This window comes from Acyrthosiphon pisum, chromosome A1 (assembly GCF_005508785.2).
Source record: "Acyrthosiphon pisum isolate AL4f chromosome A1, pea_aphid_22Mar2018_4r6ur, whole genome shotgun sequence".
Taxonomy (NCBI): domain Eukaryota; kingdom Metazoa; phylum Arthropoda; class Insecta; order Hemiptera; family Aphididae; genus Acyrthosiphon; species Acyrthosiphon pisum.
In genome coordinates, this window is record NC_042494.1 from 146,062,397 (window position 1) to 146,081,428 (window position 19,032).

The 19,032-nt window shown below is 27.7% G+C and overlaps 1 protein-coding gene across 1 annotated transcript; it reads left to right on the forward strand.

The window, feature by feature from the left end:
* The first annotated feature begins 2,568 nt into the window (after positions 1 to 2,568).
* On the forward strand, positions 2,569 to 17,746 carry LOC100160997 (multidrug resistance-associated protein 1). The gene is given in 29 exon segments (XM_008182716.3): positions 2,569 to 2,807; positions 2,981 to 3,157; positions 6,561 to 6,686; positions 6,910 to 7,047; positions 7,140 to 7,262; positions 7,336 to 7,526; positions 7,801 to 8,010; positions 8,069 to 8,246; positions 8,335 to 8,655; positions 8,715 to 8,852; positions 9,578 to 9,724; positions 9,807 to 9,891; positions 9,974 to 10,170; positions 10,254 to 10,430; positions 10,498 to 10,665; positions 10,736 to 10,919; positions 11,767 to 11,860; positions 11,933 to 12,026; positions 12,116 to 12,335; positions 13,464 to 13,684; positions 14,480 to 14,569; positions 14,656 to 14,849; positions 15,313 to 15,439; positions 15,504 to 15,602; positions 15,667 to 15,816; positions 15,957 to 16,115; positions 16,178 to 16,344; positions 16,959 to 17,153; positions 17,235 to 17,746. Coding segments are annotated over 29 exon segments (4,524 nt in total). The 5' UTR covers positions 2,569 to 2,762; the 3' UTR covers positions 17,344 to 17,746.
* Positions 17,747 to 19,032: the final 1,286 nt, after the last annotated feature.

Consider the following 19,032-nt stretch of genomic DNA (forward strand, 5'->3'; position numbering starts at 1 on the left):
ATTTTGTAGTAAAAATGTATAAAATGTCAATTTTGTATCTAAGAATTAAAAATTTAAACAGATTCACATAAGTAATTAATTCTGTTACCAAAAAATTTAAAAAATACATTTTCACAGTTTATTTTTATAGTCATTTTAAGTACAAATTTGGACGAAATTACATATTAAAAACCTAGGATAACTATTTTAGTTATTTTGTTGTGATTGTATAATATTATTCGTGGGTACTTGAAACTTCTAAAGTGTACTATTATATATCTATGATAGTACCACGGTTTTTTGTTGATGTATAACGCGTTATAAGTACCTAATAAATATTATGATATGATTAATTTGGAATTTATTATAGGTACCTATAATAATATGTCTTATACCTAGACTAACATACCGTCTCCGCTCAGAATCGTTTTTCTTATACAATGATATTATATCATTGAATTCAAATTTAATACCATCCATTATACAGTGACCCACTTGTAACCTACTGTACAGCAGAGCGAAATCCACTTACCCACCTTTTTTTTATATGCATTTAAAGATTGAATTTTGACAAAATTAATCAAATTTAAAATTTAATAATTATTTTGTAGTTAAAATGTTCAACTTTTATATCTAAGAATTGAAAATTTAAAACAAGACTCCACGTAAATATTTAAATATGTTACCAAAAATTCTAAGAAATACATAAACACAGTTTATTTTTATAGTCATTTTAAGCTCAAATTTGGATGATATTACATATTAAAAAACCTGAAATAACTATTTTAGTTATTTTGTTGGAATTGTATAATATTATTTGTGAGTAATTGAAACTTCTAAAGTATAGTATTATATATATATATATATATATATGATAGTACCACAGTTTGTTGTTGATGTATAACGCGTTACCTAATGCCCTAATGGATATTGTGATATTATTAATTTGGAATTTATTATTGATACCTATCTTATAGGTCAATTTTTTTTTAATACTATAGATAAGTATACCTATAATATGTCTAATACCTAGACTGACAAACCGTCTCCGCTCAGAATCGTTTTTTTTATACAGTGATATTATATCATTGAATTCAAATTTAATACTATCCATTATACAGTGACAGTGACATTTTACAAGTGGCAACCTACTGTACAGCAGAGCGACATTCACTTACCCACCTTTTTATTTTTAATAACTATTTATTTATTAAAATTCTGAATTTTAGAGTTCTTTCTACTTAGATTTTTTATACAGTTTAAGTAGTGTACTGTGGCCATATTAAAATTATACCTGTGTATTAAAATGTGTATTATAATTAGGTATTAAGTAGCTAAATTAGGAATATTTTTGGCTCGATTTATTTTACATGACGATGACGTGTACAAAGATCAAATGATGCTTAATAAGTTTATCCACATAATCGGTCCAAAAATATGTGCAAAATCAATACAATTGACTATGCTTTAGTTACAAGCGTGTGCATAAAATATATCGATCGATGATGTAATGAATGAAGTCATAATGCGGGCCGTAAATATTGTAGGGTATAAATATTGCATATCAATACTTGACGAATTGTTGTGTGAACGCATAGCGCATGATGTACCTATATTGTCGTAACAATAAGCTCTTGAGAATAAAAATTGTACTCGAGATTAAGTATACGGTAGAGTTACCAAAATATGGAACTTATCGGTATATTATTTGAATGGTCTTTTTGTTTGATATTTTTGCTCTTAATTGCATTCCATTAATTGTATTTTACTAACTATATAATTTATCTAGACACTCAAGACTTATAAACAACTAATAGATTAGTTTTGAAGGTTAAATTTATTTGGCGTTATGTTGTGAATTGGTTAATTTGTGCTTTTCAAATCAAGTATCTTGTAATCAACACAGAATGGAAGAGTAATTTGTATGACCAAAAATAAACTGATATGGTGACGAAGTATCCATATGAAATAATTAACCTATACGAACATACCATAGTTAAAACCGAGAAATTTAAAATTATAATTATATATTTTTTTTTACCAGAATTTAAGTGTACTTAGGTACTTTATTTTTAATATTATCTCAGTAGGAATAAATAATAGAGATGTCACAGCAGTTTATAGCACACACTAATAAAGAAGATAAAGTATGGAAGAGATTTGAACAATACAAATGGATTCAATTTAATGTTTAACAGACCTTCGAGAATCATTACGTATTAAATATGTCAATGAATAATGATACCTATCCTATAAATAATCCAATAATGTATAAGACCAAACGCAAAACAATAAATTAATAGTTACCTCAAATAATCTATTAATTTATCATCTTATCTAATCGAGGATATTATTGTCTATACGTTGTATGAGTCGAAATCCTAAAATACGATATAGTAACAAAACATACTAACGTTACATATTATTATATAAGCTCATAGATATATAATGTACCCTATAAAAATATTTATATTAATTATTAATATAGACACTATACCTATACTTATAGTTGAAGTCATTTCATCCCTGATAATCATCGTTATCGCGACCGATTGCAACGCCGTGCGGCTAAGTCGGTATAGCTACCTCAGGTTAATTACCATAGATGCTCAGTCACGCCAAAGCGTGTAGGCGACAAGCACGTATTTGCGTTTACGCTCACTCACCGATTTTACCAGCTAATCATAATAATAATTGCACTACCATCATTGAGTGTCTTTGTGTCTAATTAACGGCAATATATTGCAACAGTGTCGTCGTCGTTCGTTCACAGGTTGATTCGAATGGAATTATCCGGTATGGACAGGTTTTGCGGATCGACTTTTTGGGTAAGTCTCGGATTTTTTTTGCAGATTTTTTGTAGCCGACTTCGGCCATTCGTTCCATTATAATATTATATATTATATATACATTAAAATATTGATTACTTTTAAAATACAATATTACCGATGGGCAGACGTCGACATCAAATATTGTTGAATCACTGATTTCGTATTTTTAGGACTGGAACTTGTCCTGGAATACCACTGATCCTGATGTCACGCGATGTTTTGAAAAGACCTTTCTAGTCTGGACACCGTGCCTGTTTTTGTGGCTATTCTCTCCACTAGAGATCTATTACTTGGTGAATAGTAAATACAGGGACATACCATGGAACTGGTTCAATATGGTGAAAGTGGTATGTTTTTTTTCTTCGGTGCTTTTAAGTTTGCCTTTAAGTTATGCCCACTAACAAATAGGAATATTATGATTATGTATACTATAATAATTACCATTATTAGCGTTGGATAAATTATAAATTTATCCCCGAAATGTTTTGACAATTGTATCATATATACCTGATATTATACTATTTTAACTAACTATACTATGATACCTGATATTCATACTTACATTTTGATAATTAATTTAAATTGGAAATTTGCTGTCATTGAAAATTTGAAATTTTCCAACTCATAAAGTTTGTAAAATAAAGTTGTAGTAGTCATTAAAACATCATGATGTATGTGCTTATTTCTTACGTGAAAATGAAATATCATTAAACATCATTTATATACCTATATAATATAATATATATGTAGGAAAAATTTCTTTTGAAAATGTAAAAATATAATTCACAGTATACCTACGTATTTTGTTGTCAATATTTAAATTGTCAAATTAATTTTAGTTGATTTACAAGTGAGTATATATTTATATAAATGTATCACATTATATTAGCAATATACGCTTATAAGTACTTTTAAATACTGTACCTATTTCTAAAAAGAAGAATTTGATTATAAAATATTTTGAGAGGAGATGGCGAACATATGCGTATACGTATACCTATTATATTGACGACTGTCCTAAGGACCACTGAATTCTTTACCATTATTAATACTATTTATCCTTAGATGAACTTTATTCAATCGTTTTTTTTTTTCATATTTGTTTAATGTGAAACACGAGGATACACTGTTTAAACAACATTTACAGCTATAGTTCTTGCAGTTATTTGAGTTCTATTATGACTTGTAAATAATGTACTTATGTTGACTATTTAATCTTAATTTGCGAGTAAATAAAAGCCATAAAATATAAATTTTAAAAACAAAATAACTTGATGTATTTAAACACGTGACTCTAAACTTTTATATCCAGTTATAGTAAAATTAATAATTTCATAAGCACTACTCATATAACATTTCTAGTTTATAGTATACTTAAAATCGCACATGTTCGACATTCTTATTGCTTGAGATAAAATATCATTGACTAGTGTAATAAATAATATTATTATATTTAAACTAATATTTTAGATTCTTAGCAGAGCAATGAATGAATTGATTTAATAAAGATGTATGGTGTATTTCAAAATATTTTATTACAAACGAAAAGTAGTCAACAAAATGCTTTTTCTTGATTTTAACTTTAGAGATTGTATCTGGTAGAAAATTTTATATAGGTGGTTTTATAAAGTAAACAAAGAAAAATACCTGTAGTTTTCAAAAGTTTTGGGAAAAACAAAAAATAATATAAGGAAAATCGGGAATTTTAAGCTTTACATAGAAACTTGAAATTTGAATTATTTTTAGTTTTTTTCTATAAATGTCGATAAAAAATATTCCACTTGGTCAAAAATCTTGATACGTAAATTAATTCAAGATTCTTTATTAGTTGTTAAAAAATATTAAAGATACATCATAAGCACGTTTATAAACATAAAAATCACTAAAAAGTAAATTTGTAAATTATTTTTTAGTTAAAAAATTACGAAATATTTATTTGTAATAGCTAAAGATTGAGAATGTAAGACAAGGTTTCTCATAAGTACTTCATATTGTAGCCAAAAAATCTATTAAACTACCATATGTGTAGTTGCAACTGATCTTCCGAGACATAGAGCCGGTACTGGTATAGGTGTATTGTTATAAAATTAGTTGTCTTTGTTCTGTACGTATATACACCTTTTTAAGGTTCCGTACGGTAATATCGGACCCTATTACTAAGACTCCGCTGTCCGTCCGTCCCTCCATCCGTCTGTCACCAGTCTGTATTTCACGAATCATGAAAGTTAGAAAATTTTAATTTTCACAGATACTGTATTTCTGTTGCCGCCATAACAACAAATACTAACAATTCTACAATATATAATATAAGCAAAGTGGCCAACATGTTTATAGCTGATGATGGTACGGAATCCTTCGTGCGTGAGTCTGACTCGCATTTGGCCGGTTTTTTTAGTTTGTAATTTATTTTATAAAAAAATAATATATTTTTTTGATATTTTACTATATTGTACCTACTATTGTTTTTACAATGGTGTTTATTTTTTTATTTTTTATTTTTTTCTTTTTATATCCTGCATACAAAATTTCTTCCAGAAGAAGTGTTTCGATTTCAACATATAGTACATTATCTTTTAGCAAATTGGATCAAGATGGTACTTTAGAGAGGTCATTTTTCGATTTTCTCAATAGTTATTTAATGCTACGGGAAAAACCACCGGAAAATTACGAAAAAACGCTAAAAATGGGATTTTAATTTCTAACGCTTTGTTTATCACCATAGAAACGAATAAAAAATTATAATATTTTAATATTAATTCAACTTACGTGATAAAATAAATAATAACAAAATATAAAATATCCAGACTGACAAACCGTCTCCGCTCAGAATCGTTATTCTTATACAATGATATTATATTATTAAATTCAAGTCTAATACAACCATTATACAATGACCTACTTGTAATCTACTGTACAGCAGAGTGACATCCACTTACTTGCTTTTTGATTTTCTCAATAGTTATTTAATGCCACGGGAAAAACTACTGACAAATTACGAAAAACCACTTAAAATGGGATTTTAATTTATAACAATTTGTTTATCACCGTAGCAACGAATAAATAATTATAATATTATAATATTAATTCAACTTAAAGGCTATAATAAAAATAAAAATTTTAAAAATCCAGTCTGATAAACCATCTCCGCTCAGGATTGTTTTTCTTACACAATGATATTATGTCATTGAATTCAAGTTTAATACAATCCATTATACATTGACCCACTTGTAACCTACTGTACAGCAGAGCGACATCCACTTACCCGCTGTTTTAGTTTTCTTTTGATAAATGTCGATAAAAAATAGTACGCTTGATCAAAAATCTGGATACATAAATTAATACAAGATTCTTTATGTGTTTTTAAAAAATATTAAAGATACATATTAAGCACGTTAATTTTTTATAAACATTAAAAGTTCAAAATTTAACAGAACTCATCAAAATCATGAACATTTGTAAATTATTTTGTAGTTAAAAAATTTTAAAATATTAATTTGTAATAGCTAAGGATTGAAAATGTAAATACGGTTTCTTATAAATACTTCATATTGTAGCGGAAAAATCTACTAAACTACTTTATGTGTAGTTCCACCGATCTTCCGAAACATAAAGACGCTACTGGTATAGGTGTATTGTTATGTGATGAGGTTTCTTTATTCTGTACGTATACCTATTTAGTATTAAATTTATTTTATAAAAATTAAATATTTTTCGATATATTAATATATTATCTCTTTATTTATTTCATAGGCTGGTGTATCTATATTATGTATCATATCATTAATTGATATTGTATATGCAATAATTCGATATTCATCAGGGAAGGATGTATTTAGTGTAGATATCTATACACCACTTATAAAACTAATAACACTTGTAAGTATTCTGATTCTGACATATTTTTGAACTTAAATTATATATAATTATACCAGGGGCTGACTGGGAATACAAATTGGCCCAAATTTATTCAAGTAGCTCACATTTTCACCAGACCCATGCGCGGATCGCTCATCCACCACTCTAGCCAGTCCACCCCTGGTTTATACCATATTTTTTTGTACCTATCTAGTACATTTTATGTTTATGAATTGATTCACAGGGATTTGTCACAATTTTAATTTGTGCCAATCGAGCTAGAGGGTTACGATCATCTGGGTTAATATTTCTATTTTGGTTATCTTTAACATTTTTTGGGATGATTCAATATCGAACGGAATTACGTTTAGCATTTTATGATGTAAGAAAATAACTTATTATCGATACTTGTATTATATTATATAAAGCACAGCTGACTGTTTATTTTATAATAACTGGTTTTTATATGTTCAGGTTCCATTATATAATTATCCATTTATAAGTTACATGGTATACTACCCTATTATCTTAATAGAGTTTCTTCTAAGTTTCTTTGGCGATGCTGAACCTAGGCTATCTGACTATGGCTACGTCCAGGTAATTTTTCCGTTACATACTCGTTTTTAATAACTGTTTTATTCAAATGTTTATACGGTCAATAAATTTCTAGGTACCGTGTCCTGAGATGAGAGCATCATTCCCATCCAAGGTATTATTTTTATGGTTTGACTCATTTGCTTGGTCTGGTTTTAAACGCCCCATAGAGGTCTACGATTTATGGAATATGAACCACGAAGATAGTTCACAAGAAGTAGTTCCAGTTTTTGATAAACATTGGGAACGGTCATTAATTAAAGCGAAGTAAGTAGGTACTAAATATTTATAAGCAATTACGATGATTTCGATCAGTGAAAATATTATTATGCACCTATAATTGTATTATACATTTAACATAATTATTGGCATTTGACTGGTATGCAGTAGTATCAAAATATCTAAACCTTTTAATATTCTTTTAAAATACTTAATCAGTTTATGTAAATATAATGTTTATTTAAATAGTGCCTATTTAACTAGGTAAATAGGTAAATACCTACCTATTTTTGTAATAAATAAAATGAAAAATACTTTACAGATTACAAGATAGTAAAAACGTTGCTTCCATTAAAAATAAATTTGATGTGAGTATAATCGAATTATCACGTGCAAAATATCCACTTAAAAACCAATACAAAGTATCAATTCTTCCTGTTTTGTGTAAATCATTTGGTAGTACATTTTTATTTGGATCATTTTTAAAATTAATTGTAGATTGTTTAATTTTTGTCAGCCCTCAAGTACTTAAGTAAGTATTTATTTAATAATATGGTCTTCACAACAGGTTATAATTTAATTTTTTTTAGGTATTTGATAAGCTTTGTTGGAAATTCGACTGAGCCTTTATGGAGAGGATATTTTTATATTTTTCTCTTGATGATGACAGCGATGTTGCAAACGTTAATATTATCTCAGTACTTTCATCGTATGTTTCTCGTTGGTATGCGTGTTCGAACTGCGCTTACTTCTGCCATTTATCGAAAGGTTAACATTTCAGTAACCATTTGTATTTAAAGTTAATATAATTTATTATAATTACGTTTTAATTATTTATTTATAATTTTTTTTCTAGGCTCTAAGAATTTCAAATACAGCAAGAAAATCATTTACAACGGGCGAAATAGTTAATTTAATGGCAGTAGATGCACATAGATTTATTGATCTGATAACTTATTTGAATATGATTTGGTCTGCACCATTCCAAATTTCTCTCGCAGTGTACTTTTTGTGGCAGCTATTAGGACCCAGTGTACTTGCTGGGTTATTTGTGATGATAGTATTAATACCAATAAACGCTGTTGTGGCTACTAAATCAAAAAGCCTTCAGGTCCAACAAATGAAAAACAAAGATCAAAGAGCTAAATTAATGAATGAAATTCTGTCTGGAATAAAAGTAATGTTATTTTGAAAACAATTATAAATATGATACATTTTTACATGCTTATTTAACAGGTTTTAAAACTATATGCTTGGGAACCATGTTTTGAACAAAAAGTGTTAGATATTCGAGGAAAAGAAATCAAAGTTCTTCGGAGTGCAGCTTATTTGAGTGCAGTTACTTCATTTCTTTGGTCGTGTGCTCCATTTCTGGTATAACTTTTAAAAATTTTTTTTTTTTATACATTTTAATATTTTGTAATATTTTGTTAAAAATTTGTAAATATGTAACTACAAAATAAATTGAAATTGCACAAAAGTCTATTACAATAACATACAATACAAGGTTTATTGAGCGTAGAACAAATAATCTTTTAAAATGTACAAATTACAAATTACAACGTTGTGTTTGTATAGTTATATGTAGGTTTAGTACGTTTGTTCCATTGTGGAACTAAAAATATAATCTTCAGTAAATGTTTAGAGTGACTTTAAGTGAAATGGAGGCTACAATCAGTCACGCAACATAATTGAGAGTACGCACCACCCGCTGCAACTAGTTCCCGGATTGGTTACCACTCGGGTTCTTAGTGGAAAAACCTTGATACATACGCACACGTTGCCAACCAACCACTCTAACCTTCCCAACCAATCCAAACTTACCAACTGTAACCCTTAAATTAGCTAATTGCTATAGTTTCTGGGCTCAAGACCAAGAAAATAAATATTTTTTTAATTAAAGGAATTGACTGATGTGTCTTATTTTATAAAATATGACAGCTAGTTATACATAAATCTTTAAATATACCAATATGTATTAACCATATATCGGCATAATTGATAATAATTACAATATTTTGATATATTTATATATAGGTAAATATTTGTGATTCATATGTCTATTAATTATTTAATAAGTGGTGTTTTATTATATTTAGGTATCATTAGTAACTTTTGCAGTTTATGTATTATCTGACAATAGCCATGTATTAGATGCACAGACAGCTTTTGTTTCGTTATCTTTATTCAACATTTTACGTTTCCCATTATCTATGTTACCAATGTTGGTGTCAAATGTAGTTCAAGTAAGTTTTCTGTTTAGCGTTGTAATAAATGAAAACATTACTATTGTTTTTTTCAAAGCCAAGCCTTATTAACATGTTATAGTCAAGTGTATCTGTGAAGCGAATAAATAAGTTTATGAACTCCGAAGAGTTGGATCCAGATTCCGTTACCCATGATTCTGATGAAAGTATAAAACATTTTATAATTATTTAATACGCATGATGTTTTTTATTTTATTTTAATTTTATTAATTATTTTTTAATTTGTAGAGGATCCTCTTATAATTGAAAACGGTACATTTACTTGGGATGACTCAACTGATGCACCAACATTATCAAACATAAATTTACGAGTTTCATCTGGACAACTGGTTGCTGTAGTGGGTACTGTTGGTTCTGGGAAGAGTTCTTTGGTATCAGCTTTCCTTGGTGAAATGGAAAAAGTTTGTGGTAGAGTTAACACTAAAGTTAGTGTACCTACCACTATTAATAAATATAATTAGTTTAACTTGAGTGATAAAAATAATAATAATAATAATATACTTATTAGGGATCTATAGCATATGTACCACAGCAAGCTTGGATACAAAATACATCACTGAAGGATAACATATTGTTTGGTCAATCATTTAATGATAGAGTTTATAAAAATGTCATTGATGCATGTGCATTGAAAGCTGACTTCCAAATGCTTCCAGCTGGTGACGACACAGAAATTGGTGAAAAGGTCCGATATACCACATTTAAAAATTATTATTTGTGTAGGTACCTATATTAAATTTATAATGTTATAGGGAATAAATTTAAGTGGAGGCCAAAAACAAAGAGTAAGTTTGGCGAGAGCAGTTTATAAAGAGAGTGACATCTATTTTTTAGATGACCCATTAAGTGCTGTTGATCCACATGTTGCTAAACATATTTTTGAACACGTTATTGGACCAACGGGATTTCTGCGAAAAAAAGTAAAAATTTACTTTACTTAATTAGAAATCTTGATTTATAACATATCTAATTATTATTTTTATTTCATAGACACGTATTTTGGTCACACATAGTATAACTTATCTCAGAGATGTTGATTTAATTGTGGTAATGAAAGATGGTCAAGTATCAGAGTCAGGCACATATAAAGAATTGCTAGGAAAAAGGGGAGATTTTGCTGATTTCCTATTATTGCACATGCAGGAAAAAAGTGTAAATGAAATTGATGAAATAGGTAATATAAATGGAGCTTTGCGCTTTGGCAAGCAAGTGCATTAATATTTTTAAATTTTCATGAACTTAATTTTTAACTTAACTGATTTTTATTGCTATAAACTTAATGAATAACGAGTTATTTTTAACTAAATTAAAATTACAATAATATAAATATTTAAGTCACAAATATAATTAAATTATTATTCATGATGCATGTTGCATCAACATTTACTAAAATAGAAAATTAAAATTAAAATTAAATAAAATAAAATCCTTTTTCCATTAACCAGAATTTTTCTCTAAAAATAACTTAAACAGATACATATATTTATCATACTCATACCGTACTACAGAATACTGGCATACTTTAATAATAATAATATCAATAATGCATATAATTTCATTTTTATGAAATTAAATACTAATACGACATAGTTACTGCAATTAATGAACAATTCGTAAGATCATATTTTAATATATATTATAATATTCGTCATAATGGAATAAAACTACATAAATAAGTTATTCCCGTTTTAGGTTTTCAAATTAAAACTAATCGGGTTATTCCCGTATATATTATTTAAAATGTTTATATTTTTTAACATCGGATATTGTCAATAGTATTCATGTAAATATTAGAACTAAAATTAACTTACATTAGGTTAGTAAGTTAAGTTTATGTTTTGACATAGTTTTTAATTTAATTGAGTAAAAATAAAAAATAAAAATAAAAACAACTATTAACTTTAAACATTTCTATCAATTTGACTTAACTCAATTAAAAATGATAATCAACTTGGTCAGGTTTGAGGTTTGGTAATACTGACATTTTGTAAAAAATACTTATTTAAATATTTTTTTTTTAGAAATTAATAAGTTATTAGAAGATGCACCTGCAGACTTAAAAGAAAAATATATTCGACAGCGAAGTGAAACGAACTCAAATTATTCAATGCAAAGGTAATAAAAATATCAATTATAAATATAACTTAATAACAATTACATTCATGACAATTAATTAAAAATATTTAGGCAAATATCTATTGATTCAAATAAACCTATTACTCGACCTATAGTGAAACAAAAAACCAAACTCATTGAATTAGAGAAAGCAAAAACTGGAAATGTATGTGTGGGCTTTTAAATAAATATATAAATTTAATTTAAAATTGTTTGTTTTCAATAATTTAATTAATTAATTTAATTTAATTTTAGGTCAAATGGGATATTTACATTCAGTATATTAAGTCAATTGGACCTATTTTTTGCATAACTTCAGTTTTACTAACTTTTCTGTACCAAGGATTTTCTATTTCATCGAACATCTGGCTATCAATATGGTCTAATGATGATAGTTCACTTGATGGTGAAACAGAAAATGATAACAATAGGTTTATGCATTTAACAGTTTACGGACTACTTGGCTTTGGCCAAAGTAAGTTTGAACATTTCAATTTCATAAATGTGAAAGGACATAAATAAACTTTGGATTTCATTTTAACTGAATATCTATTAATTTCCGATTTTTGAGCATTTATGCTTATGATATTTTATTTTTTGCTATTGGTTTTACAATGGTGTTTATTTTTTTCTTTTTTTTTTTTTATATCCTGTATACAAAATTTATACCAGAAGGAACGCATCGATTTTAACATATAGTATCTTATTTTTTTGCAAATTGGATCAAAATGGTACTTTTGAGAGGTTATTTTTCGATTTTCTCAATAGTTATAAAATGCTACGGGAAAAACCACGAGAAAATTACGAAAAAAACACTATAGAAGGGATTTTAATTTCTAACGCTTTGTTTATCACCATAGAAACGAATAAAAAATTATAATATTAATTCAACTTACATGATAAAATAAATAATAACAATATAAAATATCCAGACTGATCAACCGTCTCCACTCAGAATCGTTTTTCTTATACAATGATATTATATCATTGAATTCAAGTTTAATACAATCCATTATACATATCCATGACTCACTTGTGATCTACTGTACAGCAAAGCGACATCCACTTCCCTTCTTTTTTAATATGATTTTTTTGATATTGATAAAGTTACAGATACCTAATACATATTATATTATTAATATTGAATCATATGTATAATATTTTACTACCTACTTACAACTTAAGTATATTTTTTGTGCATTTTAATCATACGATTATGGCTACACGGCGTCTTAGATATGCAATTAAGATACACACAAAGTCCTAAACCATACATTTTTGAAGAAATTTCATAATCGTATGTTTTTTTTCATAATTGATTAAAAACTAAATCTATGACCTAACTGTGTCGTAAGTAGGTCAATTTGGCTATAGAAATTGGATACCAATCGACAGACAAATATATTCATTTTTACCAGAAACAGCCTAAATGTTTCTAAGTTGATAGAAAATACCTATTATATTTTATACTTTTATGTGCATTATAATTGTGTATTTATTTATTATTCTTTTATTATAACTTTTTAAATGTATTATCTGAACAAAAAATATTGTTGCTATTATTTCATTTGTGTAGTTATGATAGTAAATTTTTTTTTTTTAGTTTTTTCAATGATTGCATCATCAATAACTTTATCGTTGGGCACAATACTTGGTGCGGAAAAGTTATACAAATTGATCAATTCACGCTTATTTAAGAATCCACTAAGCCTGTTTGACACAACACCTATTGGACGTATATTGAACAGAGTATCTAAGGACATTGATACCATTGATAATGTCTTACCATTAAGGATAGCATCATTCATACAAGTTACAGTTTCGGTAAAAATAGATTAAATTGTATACACATAACACAAAACATAGGCTTTCTGTGCAGCTCGTATATCATTTGAAGTCTAAGATATTTAAAAAATATCTTGTTATATTAAAGACATAATACATGTTTTTATATATTGTAGGAATATTTATAATATTATTTCATATACATAAATCATGTAATAAATTTAGTAAAATAACCTCGATGAGAATATAATATGTGTCAATTAAATTATAAAATTTTAACAGGTATGTGAAATTATAAATACTTATAATTCCAACAAGATTATAAAATTGATGTTAATTTATGATTATATAGATATAATTTATAATTTGAATATACGTGTATATATTTTATAAACCACAATGATTAAATTTAAAAGATTTTGATACTAAAAAAAAAAAATTATATATGAACTCAGTATATTAGATATGACCTAAGAAAATATAAAAGTTTAATTTATCGAATATATAGATTTAGTTATGAGATTTTAGTAAAAATGCATTAAATAAATCAACTTTCTCACATGTTCAACATATATTATTAGACACTTATACGAGGTATAACATTTAATGGAGTATAAATTTATTTAGATATTATATTAAAATATAAACGTTATAATATAATGATTCATCATTCACTTCTTGCATTTATTCTTTTTATATTATATATTAACCCTTAAATACGATTAGATAGTTCACACATGTATAATTATCGATGTCATATCGCGATATACAAAAAAACAAGCTTATTAATTATTTAAAAGTTAAAAAAAAAATATTTTAACTCTTCGTTTTCAGGTCATTGGCACTTTGATCGTTATCAGTTATAGTACACCTATATTTGCAGTGATGATTATTCCTATTGCTATAATTTATTACATCATACAGGTACCTATTTAACATTAATAATAATATTTTTAAAATTGCTGGCAATTATTTTAAGACTTCACCGATATTTTTACATTTATTTACAGAGATTTTACGTTGCGACATCGCGTCAACTGAAAAGACTCGAGTCTATTTCTCGTTCCCCAATTTATTCACATTTTAGCGAAACAATTGCAGGGGTTACGTCGATTCGTGCTATGTGTAGATCCAAATTCACACTCGATCCGATCAAATAGTGATTTCAATCAGTCTGTTATTATCCAAATATCGTGGCCAATAGGTATAATATTATTTTTAAAAATCATATTAAGTAGTAACGGTGGCCAAAATTTTAGTTTAAACCTCCATTATTTTTTTTTTCTACACAACTATTGGTTAAAAAAAAATGTATAGTAATAGGATGAAAAATAAATTTCATCTTAAGAAATGTTTTCTTTCCTACACATGCCTGTTCAGTAATATTAAAATGAAATTCATAGCCTGAAATGTTAAAACATTTTTAAAGTTCTTTTACTTTTATATAGTTCATTAAAAAGTCAAATAAACCTAATTTAAATTGAATATCACGTTAGATATTAAATCTCTTGTAAATCGTTATTTTCTGGAATTTGGAGAATCGAATTAAATAGGACACATAATCTTGCCTTAAATATGGAGGGGACTCAATCACCATCCGTCAACACTTCAAAAATTGTATATATACTATCAGCATATACCAATATATTGTTTTGATTTTATCTTAGATGGCTGGCTGTAAGGTTAGAAACAATTGGTAATTTTATTATTTTCTTCGCGTCGATGTTTTCAGTATTGGGAAGAGATACATTAAGTCCAGGTATTGTTGGTCTGTCCATCAGTTATGCTCTACAGGTATGCAAAACGTTTTATTTAAAATATAGAATGAGTTTTCTCAATTTAATTTTGCCTTATTAAGATCACACAAACACTCAATTGGTTGGTTAGAATGACTTCTGATGTCGAAACTAATATTGTTGCCGTTGAGCGTATTAAAGAATATGGAGAAACACCTCAAGTAATAATTAATAAAATATTATTTAATTAATTGATCATATACAAATATTTCATTTTCTTTTTAGGAAGGTCTTTGGGAAGTACCATCAACTCAGCCACCCAGTGAATGGCCAACTGGTGGAGAAATTCAATTTCAGAACCTTAAAGTTCGTTATCGCGAAGGTTTAGATTTAGTATTGAAGGGTTTGGATTTATTAGTGGAAGGAGGCCAAAAGGTAATTATAAGGAAATATAAGAAATGTGCCTAGCCATAATAGTCGATAACTGAAGGCTAATAAATAAAAAAAAAAAAATAAAAAAAAAAGAAATGTGCCTATAACTACACATTACTAAATAGTAAATGAATCATATTTAGGTGGGAATAGTTGGACGTACCGGAGCTGGTAAATCGTCTTTGACCCTTAGTTTGTTCCGTATCGTTGAAGCTGCCGAAGGATCAATTATTATCGATGGCGTTGACATATCTAAAATTGGATTGCATACGTTGCGTAATCGTCTCACAATTATTCCACAGGCAAGTATTCCGATATTATCTATAGAGTGAAAAAAAACTAAAACTAGAATTTTTATTGATAGGATCCAGTATTGTTTTCTGGTACTTTGAGAATGAATTTGGATCCAACTAATAGTAATACGGACGCACAGCTGTGGAGTGCCCTAACACTTGCTCATTTAAAAGCATATGTTGTAGGGCTGGCTGGTGGTTTGGATTTTGAAGTGTCAGAAGGAGGAGAAAATCTTAGGTATTTTATACAATAGTTAATAATTTATTGACATGTATATGTCTTATAGCTGGGTTCATTCTATAATTTTGTGCAATACGGAGAGCGTTACTATTTTCTGCCCGATAACAAAGATTAAATTAATGTTATAACGCCTCTAGTATTCCCCTAGCAACCTATGATTAATATATTTAGGTTACTATAGCAACCTAATTATACTTTTTTAGATTATGAGTGTAGCGATGAATGTATTATATTTACAAGATATGTACAATGTCTGATGTATCTGCATGCAGTGGAGATCCTCTTTATTTTAATTTCAAAATTTATCGTTGCCCTGGGCTTATTTAAAAAAAATGTATAATACGCATTGTTGTGAAGCGTCATTCGGCGGTTGAAATTTTCTTCCTTAGACTAACGTTCATGATATTTAATATTTAAACCGATATTATCTGCGCTTACATTAATATATATGCTATTTTCAGGTATACGGATAAAGTAGTTATAAATGAATTAAGAAACAGTAAAAAAAGTGGCAAGAATATAAATATTGTATACTATATTCTTATCAATACCTATTAAGAATTAAAAATGTATTAACATTCTCTATTTTATCATTAATTATTGTGTTTCAGTGTGGGCCAAAGACAACTGGTGTGTTTGGCGAGAGCATTGTTGAAAAAGACAAAAATATTAGTGTTGGACGAAGCGACGGCGGCAATAGATTTGGAAACGGACGAACTCATACAAACGACCATACGAATGGAATTCAAAGACTGCACAGTGTTGACGATCGCTCATCGTCTGAACACCATTATGGATTCTGACAAGTACTAATTAAACTAAACATAAAAATGTCGAACAGATTTTTTGGATATAATTAATATATTGAACTCATGTTTTCCGTGTAGGGTAATTGTTTTGGACAATGGTTTCATGATCGAATACGATTCACCTGCCAATTTACTACGAGACAAGTCGTCTGTTTTCCATTCGATGGCAAAAGACGCAGGTCTATAGCGCAATAACGATGTTTGACAATGGCGTTTACTTAAACTTTTATTTCCTCAACGTGATTTTAGAAAAATATGTATTAATATCTTGACAGATAATAATTTATTCGAATTTCACACATTATTTTTATCGAATTATCGTAAATAATAATTATTTATATTGCTTCACCGCATGATGATTCATGCCTAATCGAATTCTGTCTTTTTTATACCAATCGTTCGTGTTATGTTATAATATGTGCCTATTTCATGTATTCATTTTTTGTTAACTCGTTCTTGTACTCGTTGCATAAAATGGTACCTAACCTATGTTAAATTATACGAAAGGTTCACCATAATATTGTGTTCAGTGTGGTACGTTTTATTGATAATGACTGATATTTGAATATCATTAAACAAAATACAAATGATATATTACTATCATATTTTGTGTAGATAAAATAATAAACAATTGAGCCAAATCGTTCATTTTTATATATTTTAAATTATTACATTTAGAAACCCTAGTAGGTTATTTGACTTTGTCTGATCACAGATAATGTTCAAAATTATATCAAGTAGACACGCCAATGAGCGGCTATAATTGCAACTCAGCAACCTTTGTAGGCAATGTGCGAAAATTCGATTTGATGTATGCTTGTACCTAATCTGACCGATAAGAAATGGCAACCAATAAAATAATAAATACTAATTTCTACTAATTAATTATCCTATAACCAATAGCAACTATTTATAAACAAAAATTTCCATCGTAAATATCAAAATTCCTGTTTGAGCACCACCACGGGTTGAACCTACCAGCTCCAATCGTGAGTCCAAACTATCCAGCGAACCACTCAAACAAAAATGTCATCAAAATTGGCCCATCCGTTCTCAATTGGTTAATTAGGTAGGTACTATACATTTTAGATTCTGAGTGGAACGATGAATGTATTGATTTTACAATGATGTGTGGTTTTTTACTTTTTAATTTTTTTATTTTTGTGTCGGTCATCACGGTTTGGGGCAGTAAAACTGCTTCGATTTTCTTCAACAGTATCTAGTTTGATGGGAAAGTGAATCTAGTTGGTGCATTCGGGAGGTCAGAATTTGAAATTTCCAATAGTTTTCAAAAGCGCCGTGAAAAACAAAAGAAAAATGAAGGAAAAACGGGAATTTTTACACAAAATCTGTTTTTGAGAAAATTGATTTTGGTTTTTGTTGTAACATTAAAACAAATGACCGTAGATACATGAAATTTTCACTGGTTGTTTATATTTCCATTTTCTATACATGATAAAATTTTCAAAATATTTTGATTTGTTTTGAACTGTTTAGGAACGTTTTCAGTTTCCAATATTATTCGTTTTTTTTTCTATGAATGTCAATAAAATTTTATTTGTTGAGTAAAAATATTTGAAAATTTAATACAAGGCTCCTACTATATAGTTACAATGACATTTGAAAAATATTAAAAATCCTTAGTCACAGTTTTTTTGTATTTGCATTTAAAGTTCTAAAATTGACAAAATAAGGAAAAATCGCGAAAATTAGCAAATTATGTTTAGTTAAGAATTAGTAAAAATTTTTCTTTTTAAATCTAAGATTTGAAAATGTAATACAAGATTCCTCATAAAATTGTCTATCTTTATCAAAAAAAAAATGTTTACAAGCAAGTCAAATTAAATTTTTATGAGCGTTTGAAATTCATATTTTT